Raw genomic sequence first — 21708 nt, 5'->3', positions numbered from 1 at the left:
ATAAGCCTCCTCTTTCCTTATTGCTGGTTCTGGAGAATAATGGGATCTCTAGGAATCTAGCTCAGGCTTTGGGGGGTTTCTCCCTCACTAAAAACAAACAAACAAACAAACAGGACAATCTGACTTTTCATTCAATCAGTCTGGTCTTTGCCCCAGCTGTCTTATAGAAGGGAAGTTTCTCAGAGTGGTAACTCATCAGGAACAGCTGGACAGATGCCAACACAATCCCTCTGCATATGGTAAATAAGGTGTAAAGTGCCAATCAAACACATGTGGCATTTTGGCCAATTTTAAAAAGAACAAATGAGGTCACTTTCTGGGAGGCATGATGTAACATTGCCAACATTACCTTATTGCATTTATTTTTAATTTTTTTTTTATTTAAAGAAAAAATAAAGGGTTGGGGGTATAGCTCAGTTGGTAAAATGCTTGCCTTGCACAAGGCCCTGGGTTCAATCCCCAGTACCACCAAAAACAAAACAAAAAACAGTGAAGTCACCTTTAATCCACTACACAGATGTGTCACCTGTGTCAGTATTTTTAACCTGCCAAATTGGAATAGTCCCTATCTCATTGAGTTGTTGTTGAGAATTAAGTGAATTAATAAATGGAAAGTGCTTGGGAAAGAGCCTGGTATATGGTAAGTACTCAGTTCATATTAACTATCCTCATCTATTCTGGCCTGTCAAGAACATCAACTCCATGAGGACAGAATTATTGTGCTCATTATTGTATTCCCAGAGTAGTGCTTAATACAGACACTCAAATTGTTGAATGAATTAATCTATTATATATTTACAGCTCAGCCAAGCTGAAAAACTTCGCTTTCCCAAATAGTCTTAGTTTTCCTGCCTTGTCCTCCCTCTTTCCTCTCCACTAACCACTTCTCTTGGGTTAGTCATAACCACTCACTGTTCAATTTAAATAGCACCTGAGGCTTATCCTCATAATCCCAGGAGGAAGTACCTTTCCTAGACTATGCTTTCCCAGTACATTGTGTTAACTACCCTTCAGCATGCAGCAGTCTTATTTATGCTAGTTTGGGAAGTTCCTTGAGTAAGTTACCACACCACTGATTATGCAAGTCTAGAATACTGCCTGACAGTGTCTGTTGGACAAATATACACTGGATTTAAAAAAAATTGACATAAGATGTAATAACCCATTAGAGTATTTAATTTTGTTTTGAATTTTTAGAGCATTGTCTTATTATGGAAACTTCATAGGATTCCCTCTGTGTGAAGAAGTTTTCTACCTACAGTGGATTAGGAAAGCTCACAATCAATTAAAGACAATTTTGAGTCCCAGTGTACATGGTTAACCTTGTACACAGAACATACTACCCAGTTATGTGCTAAATCATCAAATTTTCACTAGTCATTTCACGACCACCATGGGATTTGAGGTATATAGGAATAGTGATACTCATATTTGGGTATGATCAAATAAGATGTAGTGGTTTGCTAATTACAGCATTTAAAAATAGTTATTGAAAAACAAATAGCATATAAAACTGGGGAGGGGTGTTTTTTGGTGTGCATATTTTTTTCTTCTTTTAAAATTATTTTTTAAATTTATATGACAGTGGAATGCATTACAATTCTTATTACACATAGAGCACAATTTTTCATATCTCTGGTTGTATACAAAGTATATTCACACCAATTTGTGTCCTTATACATGTACTTTGGTGTGCATATTAATGACAGAGAAAAGCAGAGTTTCAAGTACCTATGCAGATATATTGAGTAGACCTACTCAGGATAGAAGAAGTACTTTGAATTATTCAACAACATAATTCTCTAAGAGGATAATGAGAAAGATCATGCTCACTTTAAAAATATTGCTTTTTAAATGTTAACAGTTCAGCTGGGCACAATGGTGCATGCCTATAATCCTAGTGACTTGGGAGGTTTAAGCAGGAGGATCACAGGTTCAAGGTCAGACTCAGCCATTTAGTGTGACCCTCACAAATTTTTGAGACCATCTTAAAAGGGGTGAAGGGTGCTGTGGAAGTAGGTAGGTGGTAAAGTGCCTTTGGGTTCAAAACCCAGTTTGGGGGAGGGGGAGAAATTTAACAGTTCACCAGTTGCTCTTCTAACATTTTGCTTTTGTCCTTATAACCAGTATCTGAGATGAAATAAATTGCAATATTTTCCATTTACCCATTAATGGGGAAAAAAGTCTCATAGACTTCAGCTTCTATAGTAATTGATGGCAGTGGAACATCAACTTGATTGGAGTAATTTTCTTTCCAAACTTGGTATATTTAGCCAGACAGAAATAACTGGAAATGTTCAGGAATTTTACTTCAGTGACTTTGGAAGACTGACAGGGATTTGGGTCACTAAATTTTCAGATCAAATCAGTGTTAAATAAACTAAACAATATCCTGAATTTACCAGTGCTTGCCACTTCATTCCAGATCAATATAGTCCCTTCAAAGGAGAGTTCTGAACTATTTGCAATATACATATTCCAACGTAGCATCAGCTGTTTTTTGAATGGACAGTACATGGGCTCATGCTGATCTTCTGAAAACCTCATAGCAGGATTCCATAGAAACTCGTCTGGCTTACAATATTGAAGAGCTAAATTGTATATTGTTTTGGATTATAAAAGAACACCTAAATCTTTAGTCCACATTCTTCTCTGTGCAGTCCTGGTGAGATTTTGTAGGGCTCAAGAGATTTACTGGTGCTCAGAGAGAAAACACCTCAGCCAATAGCCTCCATCCAAAAGATAATGCACATGTGGTTTTTGCAGTTTGACTTCAGGATTCCTCATGATCTGGCTACTCCTGAACATGAGTCTTTGCATCTCCAAAAAAACTCAGGTCTTAATTCAGGGTCACCCCAGGGATCAGTGATTCTCAGCCATCACTGAGAATGCTTCTGTTGAATTCTGCAGCAGATGTGCTTACCTCTTCATCATTAGATAGAAGTTTAAAAGTTGCTACATTCCCTGAACGGGGAGAAATAATCTTCTGCCAGGTTTGCCAGTGGCTATATCATTGTTGGTGGCTCATGGAGAAATGCAGTAGTGCTTTTTCTCAGATTTTGACACTGGATCCATGTCTTTGAGAAAATTAATTCACAATGGCCAGAAGTCATTAGGAAATACACTGTAACGTAAGTACCTGATTTAAAAAGAACTGAGAGATGGCTTCTAATAACACCTCACAATGAAAATTAACACCCAAAAAGAGATGTTTAAATTATAGACTACTTCATGGGAATTGTATGATACATACTTAGAATAAGGACACACAGGGAAAAGTATATAATAACCCTAAAAAGTTTTCTTTTTTCTTTTTTTTTTTTTTTTAGGTGTTGGGGGATTGAACCTAGGGCCTCATGCATGCTAGGCAGGCAAATGCTCTACTATTGAGCCATTTCCCTAACCCCAAACTTACAGTTTTAAAAAGTTACTAACAATCAAGCTCTGTGCATCTACACATTTTGAATGTAAGTTGGTAACAATTTCACAAAGTTGCAGTAATCCTAGTTATTAAGTTTCTTTTTCTTTCTTTTTTGGTGGAGGACATCTTGCTGTATTGCCCAGGCTGGCCCTGAACTCCTGGGTTCCTGATCCTTCTGCTTCAGCCTGCAGAGTATTTGGGACTACAGGCATGTGCCACAACTTGTGGATTACTTTTTTTTTTTTTGGTACTAGGAACTAAATTCAGGAGTTTATCACTGAGCTACATCCCAGCCCTTTTTATTTTGAGACAAAGTCTTGCTAAATTGTGGAGGGTATCCTCAAACTTTTGATCCTCCTGCCTCAAACTCCTAAGTAGCTGGGATTAAAGTTGTGCACCATTGCACCCAATAGTTTTAAGTACTAGAACAGATGTTTAGGAATTTTATAACAATAAATTCTGCTCAGAGTTCTCCAAATTTTGCTTTAAATTCAGCAGAGAAAAATGTTGGTATGTTGCTGTTTTTACTTTTTAACAGTATCAGAACAGCTTATAAGTCAGATCATTTAGTTTGGGAAATTTATTAAAATACAACAGTTTAAAAATTCTGAACATCTTTTCAATATCATCTTGTTTTCCCAGTGTCTTAATTTTGTGACTTTTTAATCTGTGGCAGTATTAAATATATACATATATATAATATATATTGTATATATACATATATGTATATTGTATATATACATATATATATATACAATATACTATGTTCATGTTTAAGAAGTTAACCATTTTACTTGAATCACAGGTTTTGTGTGTGTGATAATGGAGATCCTGATCCTACTCAGGGTTCTACACATGCTAGATGTACATGCTGTACCACTGAGCTGCATCCTCAGCTTTATACCACAGCTGTCTATATTCAAGTAATATAGCAAAAGATATTCCACATGTGACTTGGAAACCTACAGTACTAAGTCATAATTCTTTTTTTTTTTTTTTTTTTGGTGTGTGTCTGTGTGTGTGTGACAGGGTTGTGCTATGTTACCCAGGCTGATTGCAAACTCCTGGGTTCAAACAGTCTTCTACTTCAGCCTCCCAAGTAGCTGAGAAAATGGGTACATGCCACTGCCACATCTGATTCTAAATTCAGTAAACTTTCAAATCAGAAAAGACTGTTTATCACAAATTTCTCATGATTAAACTATAGACCAAAGTCAACAATTTAAAAAGTGGAATAGGGATATAAAATGGTAGACACTCTGTTAAGGTCACTGTTGACTCCTTCAGCATTAGTGTATGTGGCCACCTGGAGCCAAAGAGAACCGAACATGAATTTACCCACAATAAAGACAGGTTATCAGTATAAATGACAGTTCTGAGCCAGGGAGACTGTGGTTGCCAATAGGGAAGGTGAGAAAATGTGACTGGTTTTTTGAGGTTGCTCTTCTTCTGCAACCCCAGCTGTCTAAAAATGGAAACTAAAGGGAATCAAACATAATGCACCATCTACCAATTACCTTGGTTTCCTTTTATTATTAGTTGTTGTCACCATGTACACAGCCAAAGTGCACTGCCCATTGGAGCAACTAATAAGAAGTGGAATGTTACCCTGCTCCAGCCCCACCGTTTTCTTCTGTAGTGCTGGGGACTGAACCTAGGGCTTCACACATGCTATGCACATGCTCCATCACTGAGCTACACCACTAGTTTCAAGGTGTGGCTTTGAGCTAAGATGTATGATCACTATATTTTGTACTAAATAAGAGAAATGATTTCAAGCTCCACAAAATGAACATTCTACCAATGTAAAGAAATTATGCGTAGAAAAATAAGAAGTTTTCAGACCTGCCTCACTAAACTGACATACCAATAATGGGAGATATTACACATAACACACAAAAGTAAGTCATTTTTAAACACAATCAAATCTCCTTTTTCTTCCCTCTCAAATCTTCTTATTCAAAGTTTGGGACTTACCATGTGAATTTGTGAACACTTATTTACAAATCAATAAGTTATACTTTTCACTAACATAAGTGTTCTGTTTTGGAGACAATAAGAGAATACTCTGGAGAAAGAAAACCAAAGGCCATTTTAAAAAATAGTGTCATGTTCATCTCAATTTCCTCTGTGCTGTTACATGTAGTCAGGTCATTTTAGAATGAAGTAGACAGAATTCTGCGTATACCCTGCCACTGACGATGGGGATGATACATATGAAGAATATAGAAAAGAGTTCAAAGAACTCTACCTAATTTTATATATTAGTTGTAGATGGACACAATATCTTGATTTTATTTATTTTTATGTGGTGCTGAGGATCAAACCCAGCACCTCGCACGTGCTAGGCAAGCACTCTACCACTGAGCCACAACCTCACCCCTTTACCTAAATTTTTAAAGTTCCAAATGCCATGCCTAACTTCAGGGAGCAAACTAATTTTAAACTTAACCTGGCTTCATCTCTCTACCAGTTACTACTATACTAACCTTTAATTTTTAGTACTACTTCTACTGAAAGACTATTAAGCCAAAGAGTTTTAAATATTATAAACTATTAAAAACAACAAGGAAGAGTTTAAGGAAAGAATATATTTGGACAACATAAACAAACAAAAAAGGAATTACATAAGAAAAAATAATGTAACAATTTTTGTAAGTACCTAACATGAGCATGCGCTTAACATCTAAAAACAAAAGGTAACATTGGTACATTGGTACTATATATATATATCTGACAAGTGTGCATTAAAGAAATCTCTAATATAAAACATTTAAAACGTGGAGAATACTTGATTTCAAAATACAGAAAATAAATGTTAAGATAGGCACACCCACAATTCTTACAAAAACATGCTTGCAAAGATAAAATTCATCTGAGCACTCATTTCTCAGATATACAAAAGCTATGAAATCATTAATCAATGGATATTGCCTCCTGCTTTTGTACTAAGTTTCAACACTGATTGGTATGAATTCTGAATACACAATTACTGTTTTTCATCTTTCTGCCATGTTCTATATAGAATGCATCTACCTAAAATGAGTAGAACTTAAAACATTAACATTATTTGTATCACAGTCACTTCCTTATGTTATTTTTTTAAAAGGCACTATATTTAAAAAATAATATTACAACAAATAGTGCTTTGGAAGATCTGAAGTTCCAAATCAATGTGTTCCATCAATCATAAGTAGATTTAAGAAGCCGTAACTTAAAAAAAAAATATAAAAAGTTGATGGATTTAAAGATTATAAAATTGGTTTATTGTAAAAGCAATTCAAGAATAACCAGTTAAAACCTTATCCCCATACTACCCAATACAACCAAAAAGCATTAAACACTTTTACATTAGGAACAAGAACATAAAACAAGAAAGACCACATCAAAGCTATGATTCAAACTCAAAAAGAGAAAGGACTCTTAAATCTCTTCCAGGTCACTACAAGGGTATGATAAGATCAAAGCACTATGTCAGGTACACAGCACTGCTACAACACTGAGGTATAACTGGGCAAATTAAATTTGGGAGGAAACGATATTTTTGCTTTGTGGGTGTTCTTAAGTGATTGAAATTTTAGGAACAACTGCCTTTAATGATAGCAAGATGCAAGATAAGTCTTTATTGAAGAGAAAGTTTATAAAGTTTTCTATCAAGGTCCCACTAACTCTTCACAACCCACTCCCACCTTCCCACCCTCCCCCTAAGCCAAAGCTACTCTGCTGATATATAAGATTTGATTTTAATTTGTGACTTACTGGCAAATTATAGGCACTAAGTAGCTCTGATCTGCACATTAAAAACAACATGCTATCTCATCCAAATGCTCAATTATGCATTCTAGGTAGAATTTCATTATTGTTCTAAAACTCAATGCATTTGCACACTGGCCATCCCCACCCCAACTTGATTCAACACTGAATCTTTCTGCTGTTTTTAAAATGAAAGCTGAGTCAAATTATTATGAACAACAACCCATGAATCATTATATATAATACAGTGATTGCATTTTTCTTGAGCACTGAAAAGTACTTAAAATAAAACTTCTTACTTCCACTTTTGCACTCCTCCAAATTGAAGGGTCAAAATGCTTGGATTTTGTAATTGGAAAAAGGAAAAAAAAAAAAAAAATCTACCTTCCGGAGCTGAAGCTTTTTCATAGTAGCTGAACCCAGGAAAACAGATTCTGTCTGTTATAAACCCTTGAAAATAAGGGCTTATGCTAGAAGCACTGAAAGACCCTTAAATCACAGAGATACTAGCTGGTACCACTCTAATTCATAAACACTACTTTATAGCTTATATATTGAAGAGTAAATTCATGTTCACTTTGTTCATTAAAAAATAGTCTTTGGAAACCATTATTATTTCTGTAGACACATACTCTAGTTATATCTCTTCCTGTAAAAATAAAGGTATAATCATGATTATCTCTACTACTTTGCTAAATTCAACAACCAATATACATTTATTAATCTGACCACTTTACCAGCTAACTCATGACCTTATACTAGTCTACATACTACCTAGAGGTTTAATTTTCAGCATGTGAAAGTAGGAGCAAGTTTTGTTAAGAACAATCCTGTAATGGCTGAGGATGTAGCTCAAGCACTTGCCTAGCACAAGCAAGGCCTCAGATTCGAGCCCCCCAGCACTTGGGGTGGGGTGGGGTGGGTGGAGGTGTGGCTTCGGGAGGGTTGTCTACTCTGTTTACAAGAACAATTTTATAGAAAATATTTTAATCTAGTCTTCAATGTACTCATTATAAATGAGAACTGAAGTACCAGAGTTTACTTCCAAAACTAAGGCGAGTGTAAATTTCCAAAGCTGAAGGAAGGTGAGTTGCTGTAAAGCTCACTTCTGTCACGTACATCATAAACCTACTCAGTGATTTCTAAGACTCAAACTTGTTCAAGGGAGAAAATAAAACCATTTCTAGTCTGCTCCTTTCCAATTCATCAGGTATTTATCTTGTGCCCAGAGAGCAAAGAGTATTCCTTTAGGCACTATCCTTAGTAATAGCCCTTTTAGAAGACAAAACTATCTCAAACATCTGCAGATTGCCCCAACCAGATTAAAACTGCTTGTGAGATATGCACTACTAGTCATGTATTATAAATGTATACATTCAAAGCTACCATTTTAAAAATAAATTGGAAAGTAGGGAAACTTTAAAAAAAAAAAGTACATTCTGCTATCACACTATTATAAACACTGTGTATGTGTGTGTGTTTAGAGAGCAGATAATCAAGATTTAAATAAGATGGCAAAAAACTCAGGAAATGTAAATTTTATCAAAAGAACTACAATAAATGTCCCAAACTACAACTATAAACAGATTAAACAGATTTACTAAGAGTAACTTGCCTAAGTTTCAACAAAACCAACCAACCAACACAAACAAACAAAAAAAACCAAAAAAAAAAAAAAAAAAAAACCCAGAAAACCCAAAACATCCACAAAAAATATCCACCCAAACCTATACTAGAGTATGTGGCAATAATTAATATATTTCTATGGAAATTGTCTCATGCCTTAAGCTCCTAAAATAAAATCAAGGTCACTATGTGACTAATGATAGCACTAGGAGGAAAAAACAAAACACTGAAAATAAGTCTTCAGCCTTGGTTTCAGCTACCTCTTCAAATTAGCATTAAGTACTTAATATCGGATACAACATTTTTGGCTTGTTAGACCAGTAAGACATGTTTTTCCACTGGCCAAATGCAGCTGAAGAAGCATTTGGTTGATAGTATCACCTAGTTGTGAACAAACTAAACGCTGTGACATGAAGCATCTGATTTCCAAGTCTGAGTCAAATATCTAACTGGGCAAAAGGAATGACATCCATCATCCAAACAGGCTCACTTCCCCCAGCCCCCCAAATAAACAGTAGTTATAATAGCAAAGAATTTTTTTGTTGTTTTGGATTTTTTTTTTTTTTTTGATTCTTTAGGGCCAACTGTGAAAGAGGTCAGCAATATATTAACAGCAGCAATGGACAAGAAAGAGCAAAATAGTGGATGAAAGAATCTTGCTGGACGTTTGTTTGTTCATATATATATATTTTTTGTTTGTTATTAGCCATAAAATTGCAGCTGGCTTATTTGGAAATTTCAGGCACACGTCTCATCTCCTTAGATCCTTCACAGATTTAGAATTCAGTCTACCTGAGGGCTTTATAGCCATGTAAGAAAGCTTTCTTTATCTAGCTTGGTGGCAGCCAAAACAGATTCCATGTCATTAAGGATGTCAGAACTCAGAGCTTCCTGAAGACTGGGCATCAACTCCTCTCCTTCTATGTTCATTCCATCTCCTTCCAGTGTTCCAAGGTCCACATTTGTCCCAGGAATGGCTTCAAGGTAGTCTGGGAAACGGTTCTGCTGTGAGGGCAGGGTGCTTTGGTTGATAGTATCACCTAGTTGTATCAAAGGGAGAGACAGATCCTTTTAGAAAAGCTAACATCAAAGCTGTATCTTATGAGTGTACAGAAATGCATAGTAATGGAAAAGCATTCCTGACTGGCCTGAATTCATTCTAGAAGATACCACAGAGATAACAAAATTACAATGCCAAGTTTATCTGTGTTTCAGTATTTGTTCAGATATTCAATGTATAGCTTGAATGCTTACCACTAAGGACTGAGCACAGAAAGGGATGAAAAAGCAAAAATCCCTTGAAAAATTTTATGTGGCAAAGGAAGAAAGAAGAAGCACACCACATGACAGTATAGCTGCCTATTGTTTTCCAGTTATTTACCACCATAATAAGATTAAATATAAAATGAATGGTATAGCCCTGCCTTTCTCTTACATATATTTTTCTTTTAAAAGAGATTTTTTAAAAATATTTTTAGTTGTTGATTGACACGATATCTTTATTTATTTATTTTTTTATGTGGTGCTAAGGCTTGAACCCAGTGCCTCACATGTGCTAGGCAAGCATTCTACCACTGAGGTACAACTCCAGCCCTCTCTTACATATGAGGAACATAAAATCAAAGGACTACATGAGTACTCTACTCCACATTCATAAAAGCAAAACAAGCTTCCCAAAAGTCTTTTTTTTTTTTTTTTTAAATTGGTCGTTCATAACACCAAAAGTCTTTGCATAAATAAATTTTTAGTCTAGCTTCTAGGATTCCCAAACTTAACCTGGTCACAGAACCTTTTTTTTTTTTGCATAGACATATTAACATTCCTCAGAGTTTAAACAATATATACTTTTGAAAAAACATAATCCATTAAGTGCTATAGGGGGTCTAAAGAAGAAAAAAAATGATAAAAGGAGGAAGGATAGTTCATGAATTGGGTTTGAAATGGCTACTAAGTACGGCTTAAGATCTAGGTAAGCAAAGAGAAAAGGGTAGTATGGATTCTAGAAAGTATCATAGTCATGAGCTAGATAAGTAAGCATCAGCACAAAAGACTTGCCAAACACTTTTAGAGAAGTTGGTAACTAAAGAGTTGGCTAGCTGAGGAGCTGCTTTATTTCTCTTCGCTGCAAATTCCTATACTCTACAGTTGTCAAATCCAGGACAATGGTCACCAGGTAAGCTATGGGAGAAACAGTTCCTTAACTATCTCTGTGAAGCAGCAATTTCTTAACTTCTGAAAGACCTCTACTAACTATTCTAACCCTAAGTAGATAGGCTCCAATACCAAGTCTTTTCCACCCAGTTTCCTGGTCCCATTACACCTAAGTTGAATAAAAAAAAAAAAAAACCCAGAAAAAAAGAAAGAAGCAAACAATGAACTGCATATAGAAAACTCTCACCAAAATTAAAAACACAAATCTATAATAGGAGACACTTCCAATAGGGTCCTCAATTACCTTGCCAATAGACATGTTAAAATAAATCATGTTATCAGTTTTATTCAAATGGAGCTAAGATATCCATTTCATGACATTTAAATATCAGAAACATACTTGAAATCATAATTCATCTCATAGGAATAAAAAAAGGCAGGCTCAAATTAAAGTTTAAAGAATTTTAAATGGTTTTCCTCTGAATACTCTGCTCACAATAACTTATTAGATCTGGTGATAATATGATTATCTGTGACTAACAGATTTCTTTCTTTTTTTGGGGGGGGGGTACTGGAGATTGAATTCAGGGGCACTGAGCCTCATCCCCAGCCCATTTTTGTATTTTATTTGGAGACAGGGTCTCACTGAGTTGCTTATCACCTTGCTAAGTTGCCGAGGCTGGCTTTGAACTAGAGATCCTCCTGCCTTAGCCTCCCCAGCTGCTGGGATTAAAGGCATGCACCACCAGGCCAGTCAGATTTCTCAGAGGAATGAAGAATACTAACCTGTATCCATTTCATCAACACTGTTCAGGAAGTCATCTGGGGTTCGAGGGACACTGTAGCTGCTCATGCTTAGTCCACTGTCTGTACTCTCATCTCGAGAGTGATAGGTGCCACTATAAAAAAATGATAGTTGAAGACTGATGCAAATTTTTTTATACAAAGCAAAAATAAACAAATAACAGCAACAAAAAGTCAAAATAATTCTCAAAGATTAGTGAAAATTCTTGACCTGAAATACATGAAACAAGGATCCCCCTTCATGGGCATACATAACCCTTGTCCTATAAACTTGTAATAAACAATTGAAGCTGGCAGCTCTAAAGGACCAGATCTTTCCTAAGGAACTGACTATGATGGCAATGAAAGAAAAAAAAAAAATTCTCTGCACAGGTATTCTGTCTGGACACCACCTGAATACAGGAATAAAGTTGGGCGGTAGAGGCGCACACTCCACACAGCTCAATGGTTCCAAGGTTTCAATTATCCAGGTGGTAGTAGCAAAGGCAGAGAGGTCAAAACCCAAATACTAAGTGGATGGGACTCATGTTAACGTCTTAGCTCTTGTGCAGAGAACTTAAACCAAGAAAAAATGAACCCAAAATAAAATATCAGAATTTCTTTTTGAACTGGGGCCAAAATATATGAGTCACTGCTAATAAGAAAAGAATTCCTGTAGTTTGATTTCCTTGCTTCTGCTTAGAGGAGGGAAAAACTCAAATACCTTAGCATAAGGCCTTATAGCTCCAATTGTAGGAAAGAACAAAAGAAAATAGTACAAGACACATCCCTTGAGGAAAAACATGAGCCAAGTCAGATTTTTTACTTTAGGCTAAATGAGAAGTTTCCCAGATTTACATAAAGAAATTGCAAAAATCCTCAGAATATTACTTCATAAATAAAATATTTTTTCTAAGCTAGTAGCACAAAGACATCAACTGGTATTGACTGTAAAATTGTGAGTCCCTAATACTAGAAAATCATAGGCAATTGCTATTAATGTTTCTCAACATAAATGTGTGCTTTAAATTTCCCCACATCTTGACATTTAAGCAACTGTTTTAAAAACAAAAAAGCAACTTCACACACACACACACACACACCAGGCTTACACTGGGCTCAATGCTTCTGTCAGATTTTGGCAAGATTCAGAGCCTCACACCAATCTAAGAAAACACAAATTAGTCTCTAAGACTATTTGTAGACACTACAGCCATATATGAAAAGACCTCAGGATGTGGTTTGTTTTTATTTTGAATGCCCTGATCTGGGACAAGGGCCTCATCAATGTTACAGTCCATTACAAAACAGATGAATTTACAGAGTTAAACAGTTCATTCTAAAACCACAGGGGAGTACATGGGTATTCCCTAGAAGACTTTCCTCCTAGGAACAGCTCTCTGCACAATCCCACCATCTGCAGGTCCCATTCAATAAATGTTCACTGAACATTTGCTATTATACCACAAGCATTAGATTAGGCTCTGAGGATAGAAGTTAACAACAATAAATTACAAATATTGCCAATTTCCCGTGAAGTGCTAGGTATCAAACCCTGGGCTTTGGCATGCCAAATGATACATTTTTTCTTCTTTTTCTTTTTGGTAACAGGGATTGAACACAGGGATGCTTAATCACATCCCTAGCCCTCTTCAATTTTATTTTGAGACAGGGTCTTGCCAAGTTGTTTAGGGTCTCATGAAGTTGCTAAGGCTCACTTTGAACTTGTGATACTTGTACCTTGGCCTCCCAAGTTGCTGGGATTACAGGTGTGCACCACCATTCTCAGCCCAAGGGATGCTTTTTTAAAAGCTCACAAATGCACCAAGAGACGTGAACAAATACACTAATGAATTAAGGGCTACATGAACTATGTAAGTAAGGTTCTTTCAGGACAAACACAGAGAAGTGAGCTTGAAAATTTGTAAAAGGGAAAAGTTTTCATGGAGGGGGATACCTGAACTTGCTTCAAAGGATCTTAGAACAAGAGGGAGATAAGGGGATACTATATACCACTAGTCAATTCCATGGCAAGTGAGGGGAATCAAATTGTTTAGAGCTTAAGGAACAAGCATAAACCAACTAGCAAGCAACAGAGAAACTTCAGAATGCGAAGTTTCAAGAAAAAACATAACAGATGTGTACTTCAGAAACTAGGGCATACTACAGAGAATAAATACATGATTCTGCCCTTAGATTAATCACAACAACTACCTGTCACTCTGTGATCTTACCAGGAAGAGAATCTGAAATGGCAGCTCAACTCTCATCAAGTTTTAACAATTTTCACCAATGACTGCCAGAGAGATATGCAGCCTGTCCATTTCCCTCCACCCCCTTTCACTACTGGGGACTAACCTCATAACTAGGTAAGTACTCTCTCACTGAGTTATCCCTAGTCCTTTTCCTGCCTAGCTCAGATTTTAGCCATGCGCCACTATGGATACCTCCATTATTAAAAAAAAAAAAAAAACAAAAAAGTTTAATTTTATCCCTGAACCAAAGGTTGTTGGTAAAACTGGTACTGTTTTATCAATAATACTGATCTGAGATTTTCCTTGTGGAAGAAAAAAAGAAGTTTTGTGCCTAAGACTATTCCTCATTAGCCTCAGTTTAAGTTCAAATATGTAAACTTGTATAAAATACAAGTTGTACTTAAAATATGTTTTAGCCTCTAAAATCAAAGCTCCTGGGTTGGGGATGTAGCTCAGTAGTAGAGCACTTGCCTAGCATGTACAAGACTCTGGGTTCAATCCTCAGCACTGCAAAGCAAAATAAATCAAACCTAACCAGGTCATAGTACAATCTTAAGACAGACAGAACAATGGGGAATTCCATTGTTCTAAATATTTTTAGAATAAAATTTTTTTTCCTACAATCATGAAGTTTTTAATTCAACTGGTGAGAAATTAAGAGGTAGCATAATAGCTTTCCTAAATCAATATACCTTTAAATATTTTTTTAAAGTATGTTACTTAAAATTGGTTAGGAGGTTTAAAAAAAAAAAAACAACCCACAAGATATTTGCACTTTTTAAAAATAAAATTCTAAAGCTATTTTATAACCTAAACAAATTTTAGTCAAGTATCAATTTTAAATGGCTTTTGAGGTTAAAAAAAAAATTACAATCTGCCTGAAACTTAAGAATTATGGTAAGTCACTAAGAAGCATCCTTCAAGCTCTGTTATTTCAAATACAGTCACCAATCCTAATGCATTTCTTTTTGGTGGTGGGGTACCAGGGATTGAACCCAGAGGTGCTTAACCACTGACCCACATCCATAGCCGTTTTTTATACTTTCTTTAGAGATAGGGTCTTGCTAAGTTCTTAGGGCCTTGCTAAATTGTTGAGGTTGGCTTTGAACCTGTGATCCTCCTGCTTTAGCCTCCCAAGCCACTGGGATTATAAGCATGTACCTATGCACCCCACATTCCCAACCCTTTTTATTTTTTATTTTGAGACAAGTTCTCACTAAGTTGCTCAGGCTGGTCTCAAACTTGCAATCCTCAGCCTTTAAGTTGTTGGAATTTCAGGTGTGCACAACACACCCAGCTTAATGAATTTTTTCTTTCTTTTTAAAGAGTCACAACCTTATACTTTATCTCCTTGAACTACACAGACTTTTAAGAACATGAGGCATTGACAATGCTTTGGGATGGAGCCACTCAGGTTGCACAGCTGTGTGGAAAATTCCTGCCAATGATTCTTACAATGTAACCCTAAGTAGGTTTAAGATGCAGTTCATTTGCTCTCACAGAAAGGCACTTACATGTTCCTTCATGATTCTATTAATTTTAAGTGACTGTTAGTCAACAGTATAGGTAGAAGCAAACACATTGTAATTGAATAAGTATCCCTTCCACAAGTCTGAACAGCTTACTTCCTCTTAAAAGAGACATGTTTTGTCCTCAATTTTTATTGTACTTACCATACGTGGAGATTTATTTACAGCTATGGTTTTTGGCCTGCATGTATGTTCAAAACAGACCACTCTAAGTACTAGGCAGAATAAATTTAAACGTATCTTTTTCAGATATTGGCTATTAGCACTCTTACCAACCTGTTAAGAAAGGGATCTGAGCTATTGGTCGTCATTGTTCTCAATTCCTGAGACATCCCAGGAGAAGACACCGGATTTTGAGTCCCACCATCCTGCTCCAGTGTTGGTAATTGGCTACGAAGAGCTAATTCCTTAAACAAACAAACAAAAAAACCAAGTATAAAGATAATTAATTTACCAATTAGCAAAAGTATTGTTAGATTTAAAAGAAATTAAATTCACATTAGAATACCCGGGTACACATAAAGTATTTATTTTAAATTGATATGTTACCTAGTAAGAACAACCAAATTTTTCTTTACACTTCAAGTGACTTCAAATTATATAAATTGAAAGTTTATCTAGTAATATTAACACCATAGCACAGTTTGCTAATTAATTTGATTTTGCAATTTTCCTTACTCTAGCTGATACTCTCAAATCCTCCCTTTTGGGACAGAATTATAAGTCTGGTCTTTAAAAAATTAATTCTTAAGTGCTCATGTGTTTTTTTTGTGTGTGTGTGTGTGTGTGTGTGTGTGTGTGCGTGTGTGTGATGGGACCAGCAATAAAAATAAACTAGAAAGAACATTTGATAATATAAAGACAGTAATCTTCCCCTTCACCCCACCTCCACCACTGTTATCACATGTCTCCTTTAACTTCAGATTTTTCTATCTTGAGCTAGGTAGTGTATGTTCTATCCTCTGGCAGGGACAGAGGAAGGGAAAAGAAAGACAAAGGAATTAAAACACGAACCCAAAGTTTCTCTACCAGAACCATGATATTTAAAATTTCTTCAGGAATATCCAACAATTTTGCTCAGCAGAATTTTACCTGAAAATCTGAGCAATTGCTATTAGCTACTACACTAATGGTTCCCCAAGGCCCACCTCATCCTGGGCTTCAGTTATGTATGGTCCAGGCTAGTTCATCTCACTCTGAGGGACTCCTTCCCTCTTCATTAATATCCTTGACCTTTTTCTCTCCTTTTTATTCATTCATTGTTCTTTATTCTCATAAATATAGTTTTATTTATTTTTCTTAAATACAAAGCACCCTGCTCTTCTCCACCCAGCAGCTTTCAGAGCCAAGTCTGCTCCCTGCAAAAAACCCCATCACCCCCCATATTCCCCAAAAGGTTAGGAAGTGTGGAAATAACCTCCTAGCTCTTCACTGTCCCTTATAGATGATGATTTCTCCCATGTAAAACCCACTTTTTGTTCAGATTTATGCCTTCTGGATATACAATCCTTTAAACATGGGTTTCTTAACCAGAAGACTTTGAAAGAAGTCTGAGGTTTGTGACCTTGGTTGAGGAAAAAAATGTATACCTTAATTTTTGTTAGATTCTAACTTAAAATTTGTGTTTTCTTCATTTATGAATATAGGAAATACAACAATAGTCATGGTACTTCTGATGTATCATTAATATAAGACAAAGATATTTTCATAATACATTGTAATTGCTGAAAACATCTTAAAATACCATTTAGACTTATTACTATTTCAATGTTACAGCAGGGGTAAGACATATTTCTACATCTTGATAATTTATACATCAAAAAGAATTGTGTGTTGCCAGGAGACACACCTGTAATCCCAGCAACTTGGGAGGCAGAGGCAAGACAATTCCACGTTCAAGGCCAGCATAGGCAACTAAATAAGACTCCGTCTCAAAAAATAAAAAGGGCTGCGAGGTAGCTCAGTGGTAGAGCACCCTTAGATTCTATTCTCAATATTACAAGAAAATTTTATATCACAGTTTTTATTTAATATTTTGATAACTATCAATGAAATTCCCTTTAAAAAATAATCCTGTAGATTATCGTCCTTCCTATATACTTAAAAAAGCCCAACGTTCTGAGAATGGATCCATGGGTTCAGCTGAATGCCAAAGTACCATGTACTCTTTGACAAGGCTAACTGCTTCTTGTACACGATTTACTGAACTCAAGCTATTCTACTTTAGGTATAATATAATTTCAAAGGCTGGCTCAGGGACCCTTGCCAAGTAGACCCCATGATTCTTAACATGCCTCAAGTTTACCTTCTAGAATCCAATGACCTTCATTTCTACCTACCTCAATTACCCACGTGTATAGCTGCCAAGATCTTGTTTTTGAAATCAAGCTATCCCTAAAATCCCAATCCTTTGGAATAAGGATCTGTGTTTCACTTCTTCCCAATTACATCTATCATCCTGGAACTGTCGATAACCACATACAAAACTCATGATAACCCATTGTTGAAAATGCAATGATGCTGACTGCTTCACTATTGTATTTCAAGCATAAAACTCCCTCAGTAACACCCTGGAACTGGCTTAGAAATTTCTCTCCTAGAAAACTATGTACACTTTTCCTACTTTCTGACCATATTTTTCTTCCTATCCAGTTTCCTCCTCTACTCTACCAGCAATCCAGACTCAGAGACTCTAGAACCTTCTCTTCTTACTATCCCAGTCTGTTGGCTCTCTTCTGGTTTTGTAAGTTTTTCTCCTCTACGAGCTTGAACTCATGCCTGATCATTTGAGATATACACAGCACTTTTCAGATTCCTGATGTACAGATAATTTTACCTCAGTCCAGCAAATCCCAACCTGAGTCAATGCTAAAATGTGCTTTAGTTTTTATACTGAGATTCCTGAGAAATGCTACAGGGAAAAAAAAATCATACAACTATGCAGAATGGAATAATGACAAATTAATGGTCTTAGGCCTTGGCCCTTAGTACCATTTACTGATTTTGGAGGGGTGAGATAGTCCTTGCTCAGTTCTTTCTCATATTCTCATGATCAAATATTCTAACATGGCATAATGTCTTAAGCTCCTAATGGGTCAAGTCCATTTCCATCTCTTTCTAATTTAAACAACACTGAGATTGTGAGGTCCAATCTGGGATCTTCTGACTGTTCCTGCCATCTCTTCTGCTTCCCCTCAAAGGTATCTTCATTTGCACCATCTTTATAATCTTTCTTCCACTTTCAGAAAATGAGTTTATTGAAGACTAACCCACTCTCAGTGCTTCTAGAGATCCCTTCTATTTCTTTTCTTTGTATCCTCTATCTTTGACCCCTCCTATTCTCATCTTCCAAAGTGAAAAGTAACTTTATAACAATGATAGTAAAGCAGAGGTTCAGCATACTTTGTAATCCTAGCTACTGAGACTGAGGTGAAAGGATTGTCAAGGCCAGCCTGGGCAACATTGTGAGACCCAATCTCAGAATCAAAACAAAACAACCCCAAATGATAGTACACATAAGAAGACAGTTTCTCAGTATCACATCTTTCTACATACTGTTCTTGCACAGAACACTTTTCTTTCTTCCCTTTTATATAAAACCTTATAGGGATACCAAGTTCTCTAGGTAACTCCCCAAGATGATTCCATCTCCATTAAGATTGGACTGAACACAAAGATGCCAAGTCTTTAACATCCTGAGCATATGTAAAACATTTATAGGACTTCTTAAGATATGGAATTTCCTCTATGACCCTTAAAGGTAAGATGAATCGCTTTACTAGAGTATAAGAGGCTGATGCATAGGGTTCTAGGATGAAGCTAAGGGTCTTTAAAAATATGTAAGCATTGAGGGGATCGTGAAGATCAAATGATCTTTTTTAATTTTTTTTTTTTTTTGTGGTGCTAGTGATTGAACCCAGGGCCTTGTACATACTTGGCAAAAGATCTGCCATGGATGAAGCTATATCCACAGTTCTTTATTTTGCATTTTATGTTTGTTTGCCTAGTTTTGAACTTCTTTCATCACAAAGCAAGTACATGACACTACCCTGTAAATTATTATTGAAAAAACTGAATTGGCTATGATTTTCATAACTTTTTATTTTAGCTTTTCATAAAGTTCTCATTTTTCAAGATTATTTTATGAGGTTAAAACTAATAGTTATGTGCGGATTAGACCGTCCATGGTTTTGCTGCTTTGAATTTTGCCACTATGCTTGTTCAAAGCTAATGTTTACTTTTTGCTTCATTTAACAACTGAATTTCTACTGTCAGCAGGCACCACAGAACCAACTCTCCCAATCATAAATAAAGGCAGCTTAGAGATGTGGTTAAGAAGGCAAATAATGCCAAGCTACCTAAAGAGATAATCAGACTCCAGAAGAAATATGGAAATATCTTCAATCAAACCTATATGTAAGCCATGAGCAAGAATTCATCTGAACTGAATTTGGGAGGATTAATGAAAGAAGGCTACTTTATTATGGGTGCAGGGTATGAGAATTTCTTCTAGTGACAGCAAACCTAACAGAATTGATTAGATATCTTAAGTAATTTTTTTAACGAATTTACTGAGACATAATTGATGTGTAATAAGCTGTACATAAAGTGTTCAATTTGATGAATTTTGAAATATGTACACACCTCTGAAACTCCCATTACAATCAAGATACCCACCCCCAATTTTCCCCTACTTTTTCTTATCCCAATTTTACCCTCAGAAACTAATGATATGCTTTTTTTTTCCATTATAGAGTACTTGTTGTTTTATAAAATTTTTATAAATGGAATCATACAGCATGTACTCACTTAAATTTAGCATATTTTGAGATTCATGTTATAATTACATAGTTCAATTGCTAACACTACTGTAGGGATATACTGCTATCATTTATTCACCTGCTGATAGAACATTTTGGTTGTTTTTAAATTTTGGCTTTGTGGAGATACGAGCTTTCATTTCTCTTGAACATCTTAGAAATCTAAAAACTTAGAAATATTCTAGGGTCTTCATACTTCTGACCAATTCTACTGCCTTGTTATTTTTCTAAATAATATGCATCAATTTTATAGCAAGCCTAAATATGGTATATATTGTCTTAAAAGTTTTTGTTTTTGTCTTATTTTGTTTTTTGAGACAGGGTTTCACTATGTTGCTGAGATTGGCCTTAAACCTGTAATCCTCCTGCTCAGCCTTGTGAGTAACTAAATCTATAGACACAGAGTACCACACCTGTCTTTTCAAGTTTTTTTTTTTGTGTGTGTGTGTGGCGGGCGGGGAGTGGGTGAGATGTTGGGGATCAAACCCCAAGCTATATCCCCGACTCTTAAAAGTCTTTTTTACTCTATGGGAAATTATACTGTTATTTCAAATGATAGAAGGAAACAGAAGGGCCAATGGTTTACTTTGGTTCTGGATCCATAAAAGTTCACTATATGAAGTAGGCAAACTTGTTTTTCTTTGTGAACCACTCTAGGAAGTTCCTTCCAGACCAACATGAGACCACTAGTTTTACTTGAAGTACAAAGAACTCTGACTCTAAATGTGTCCCACATTAGCTAAGATTTATAAGCTCAATGGGAAAAGTTTCTATATTTTTATATTATTACAGGAGAAAATGAGCTAAAAATACTTACTTCATTTATAAAAAGTCAAATGCTCTAGACTAACTATTTGACCTTTGAAATACAGAACAGAAACATGACCAAGTTTTGGCTGAATTTCCTATTACTTGCTTATTTTCCCATTTTTGAAAGATCATCAAACTATTCTACCTTTGGGAAAACAGAAGTTTAACCAATTAGTATTTTTAGCTCAGTATTCTAAGTTTAGTTACTGTGTTCAGTATAAAACAATCTCTTACTCCTGAGAGATAGATATAATCGATGTAACTTATATTTTGTATAAAATGTTTCAATTTAAATCAGCTATGAAGACAATCTAATTATGTCCCAAAGCTTATTTTTAAAACAATTATTCCAGATTTAACCAATTACAAAATAATGTTCATATCCATAAAATCTCTTTAGTATAACAGAATAGGCATTGTCTACATAGGTATATACAGATACAGAAGTGGTATTGGGGATTAAACCCAACCACTGACCTATGTATTTACATCTCTTTTCATTTTCAGACAGTCTTCCTAAATTGCCTATGGAAGCAATTCCTAAATTGTTGGAGGGGACT

At 35.7% G+C, this 21708-nt stretch overlaps 1 protein-coding gene across 8 annotated transcripts in view; it reads right to left on the bottom strand.

Moving 5' to 3' along the window:
* Window positions 1-7444: 7444 nt before the first annotated feature.
* Yap1 (Yes1 associated transcriptional regulator) overlaps window positions 7445-21708 on the bottom strand; it is a 107849-nt gene continuing 93585 nt past the window's right edge. For all 8 annotated transcript variants that reach the window (XM_026392451.2, XM_026392455.2, XM_026392453.2 and 5 more), the window contains 3 exons: window positions 15795-15925; window positions 11738-11850; window positions 7445-9840 (listed from right to left, as the gene is read on the bottom strand). In XM_026392451.2, the coding sequence (XP_026248236.2) occupies window positions 9602-9840; window positions 11738-11850; window positions 15795-15925 (483 nt within the window). In that variant the 3' untranslated portion in view covers window positions 7445-9601. The remainder of the gene's footprint in view (window positions 9841-11737; window positions 11851-15794; window positions 15926-21708) is intronic.

This window comes from Urocitellus parryii, chromosome 4 (assembly GCF_045843805.1).
Source record: "Urocitellus parryii isolate mUroPar1 chromosome 4, mUroPar1.hap1, whole genome shotgun sequence".
In the NCBI taxonomy this organism is placed as follows: domain Eukaryota; kingdom Metazoa; phylum Chordata; class Mammalia; order Rodentia; family Sciuridae; genus Urocitellus; species Urocitellus parryii.
The sequence above is the reverse complement of the archived record's forward strand: the minus strand, read 5'-3'. Positions and strand labels throughout refer to the sequence as shown.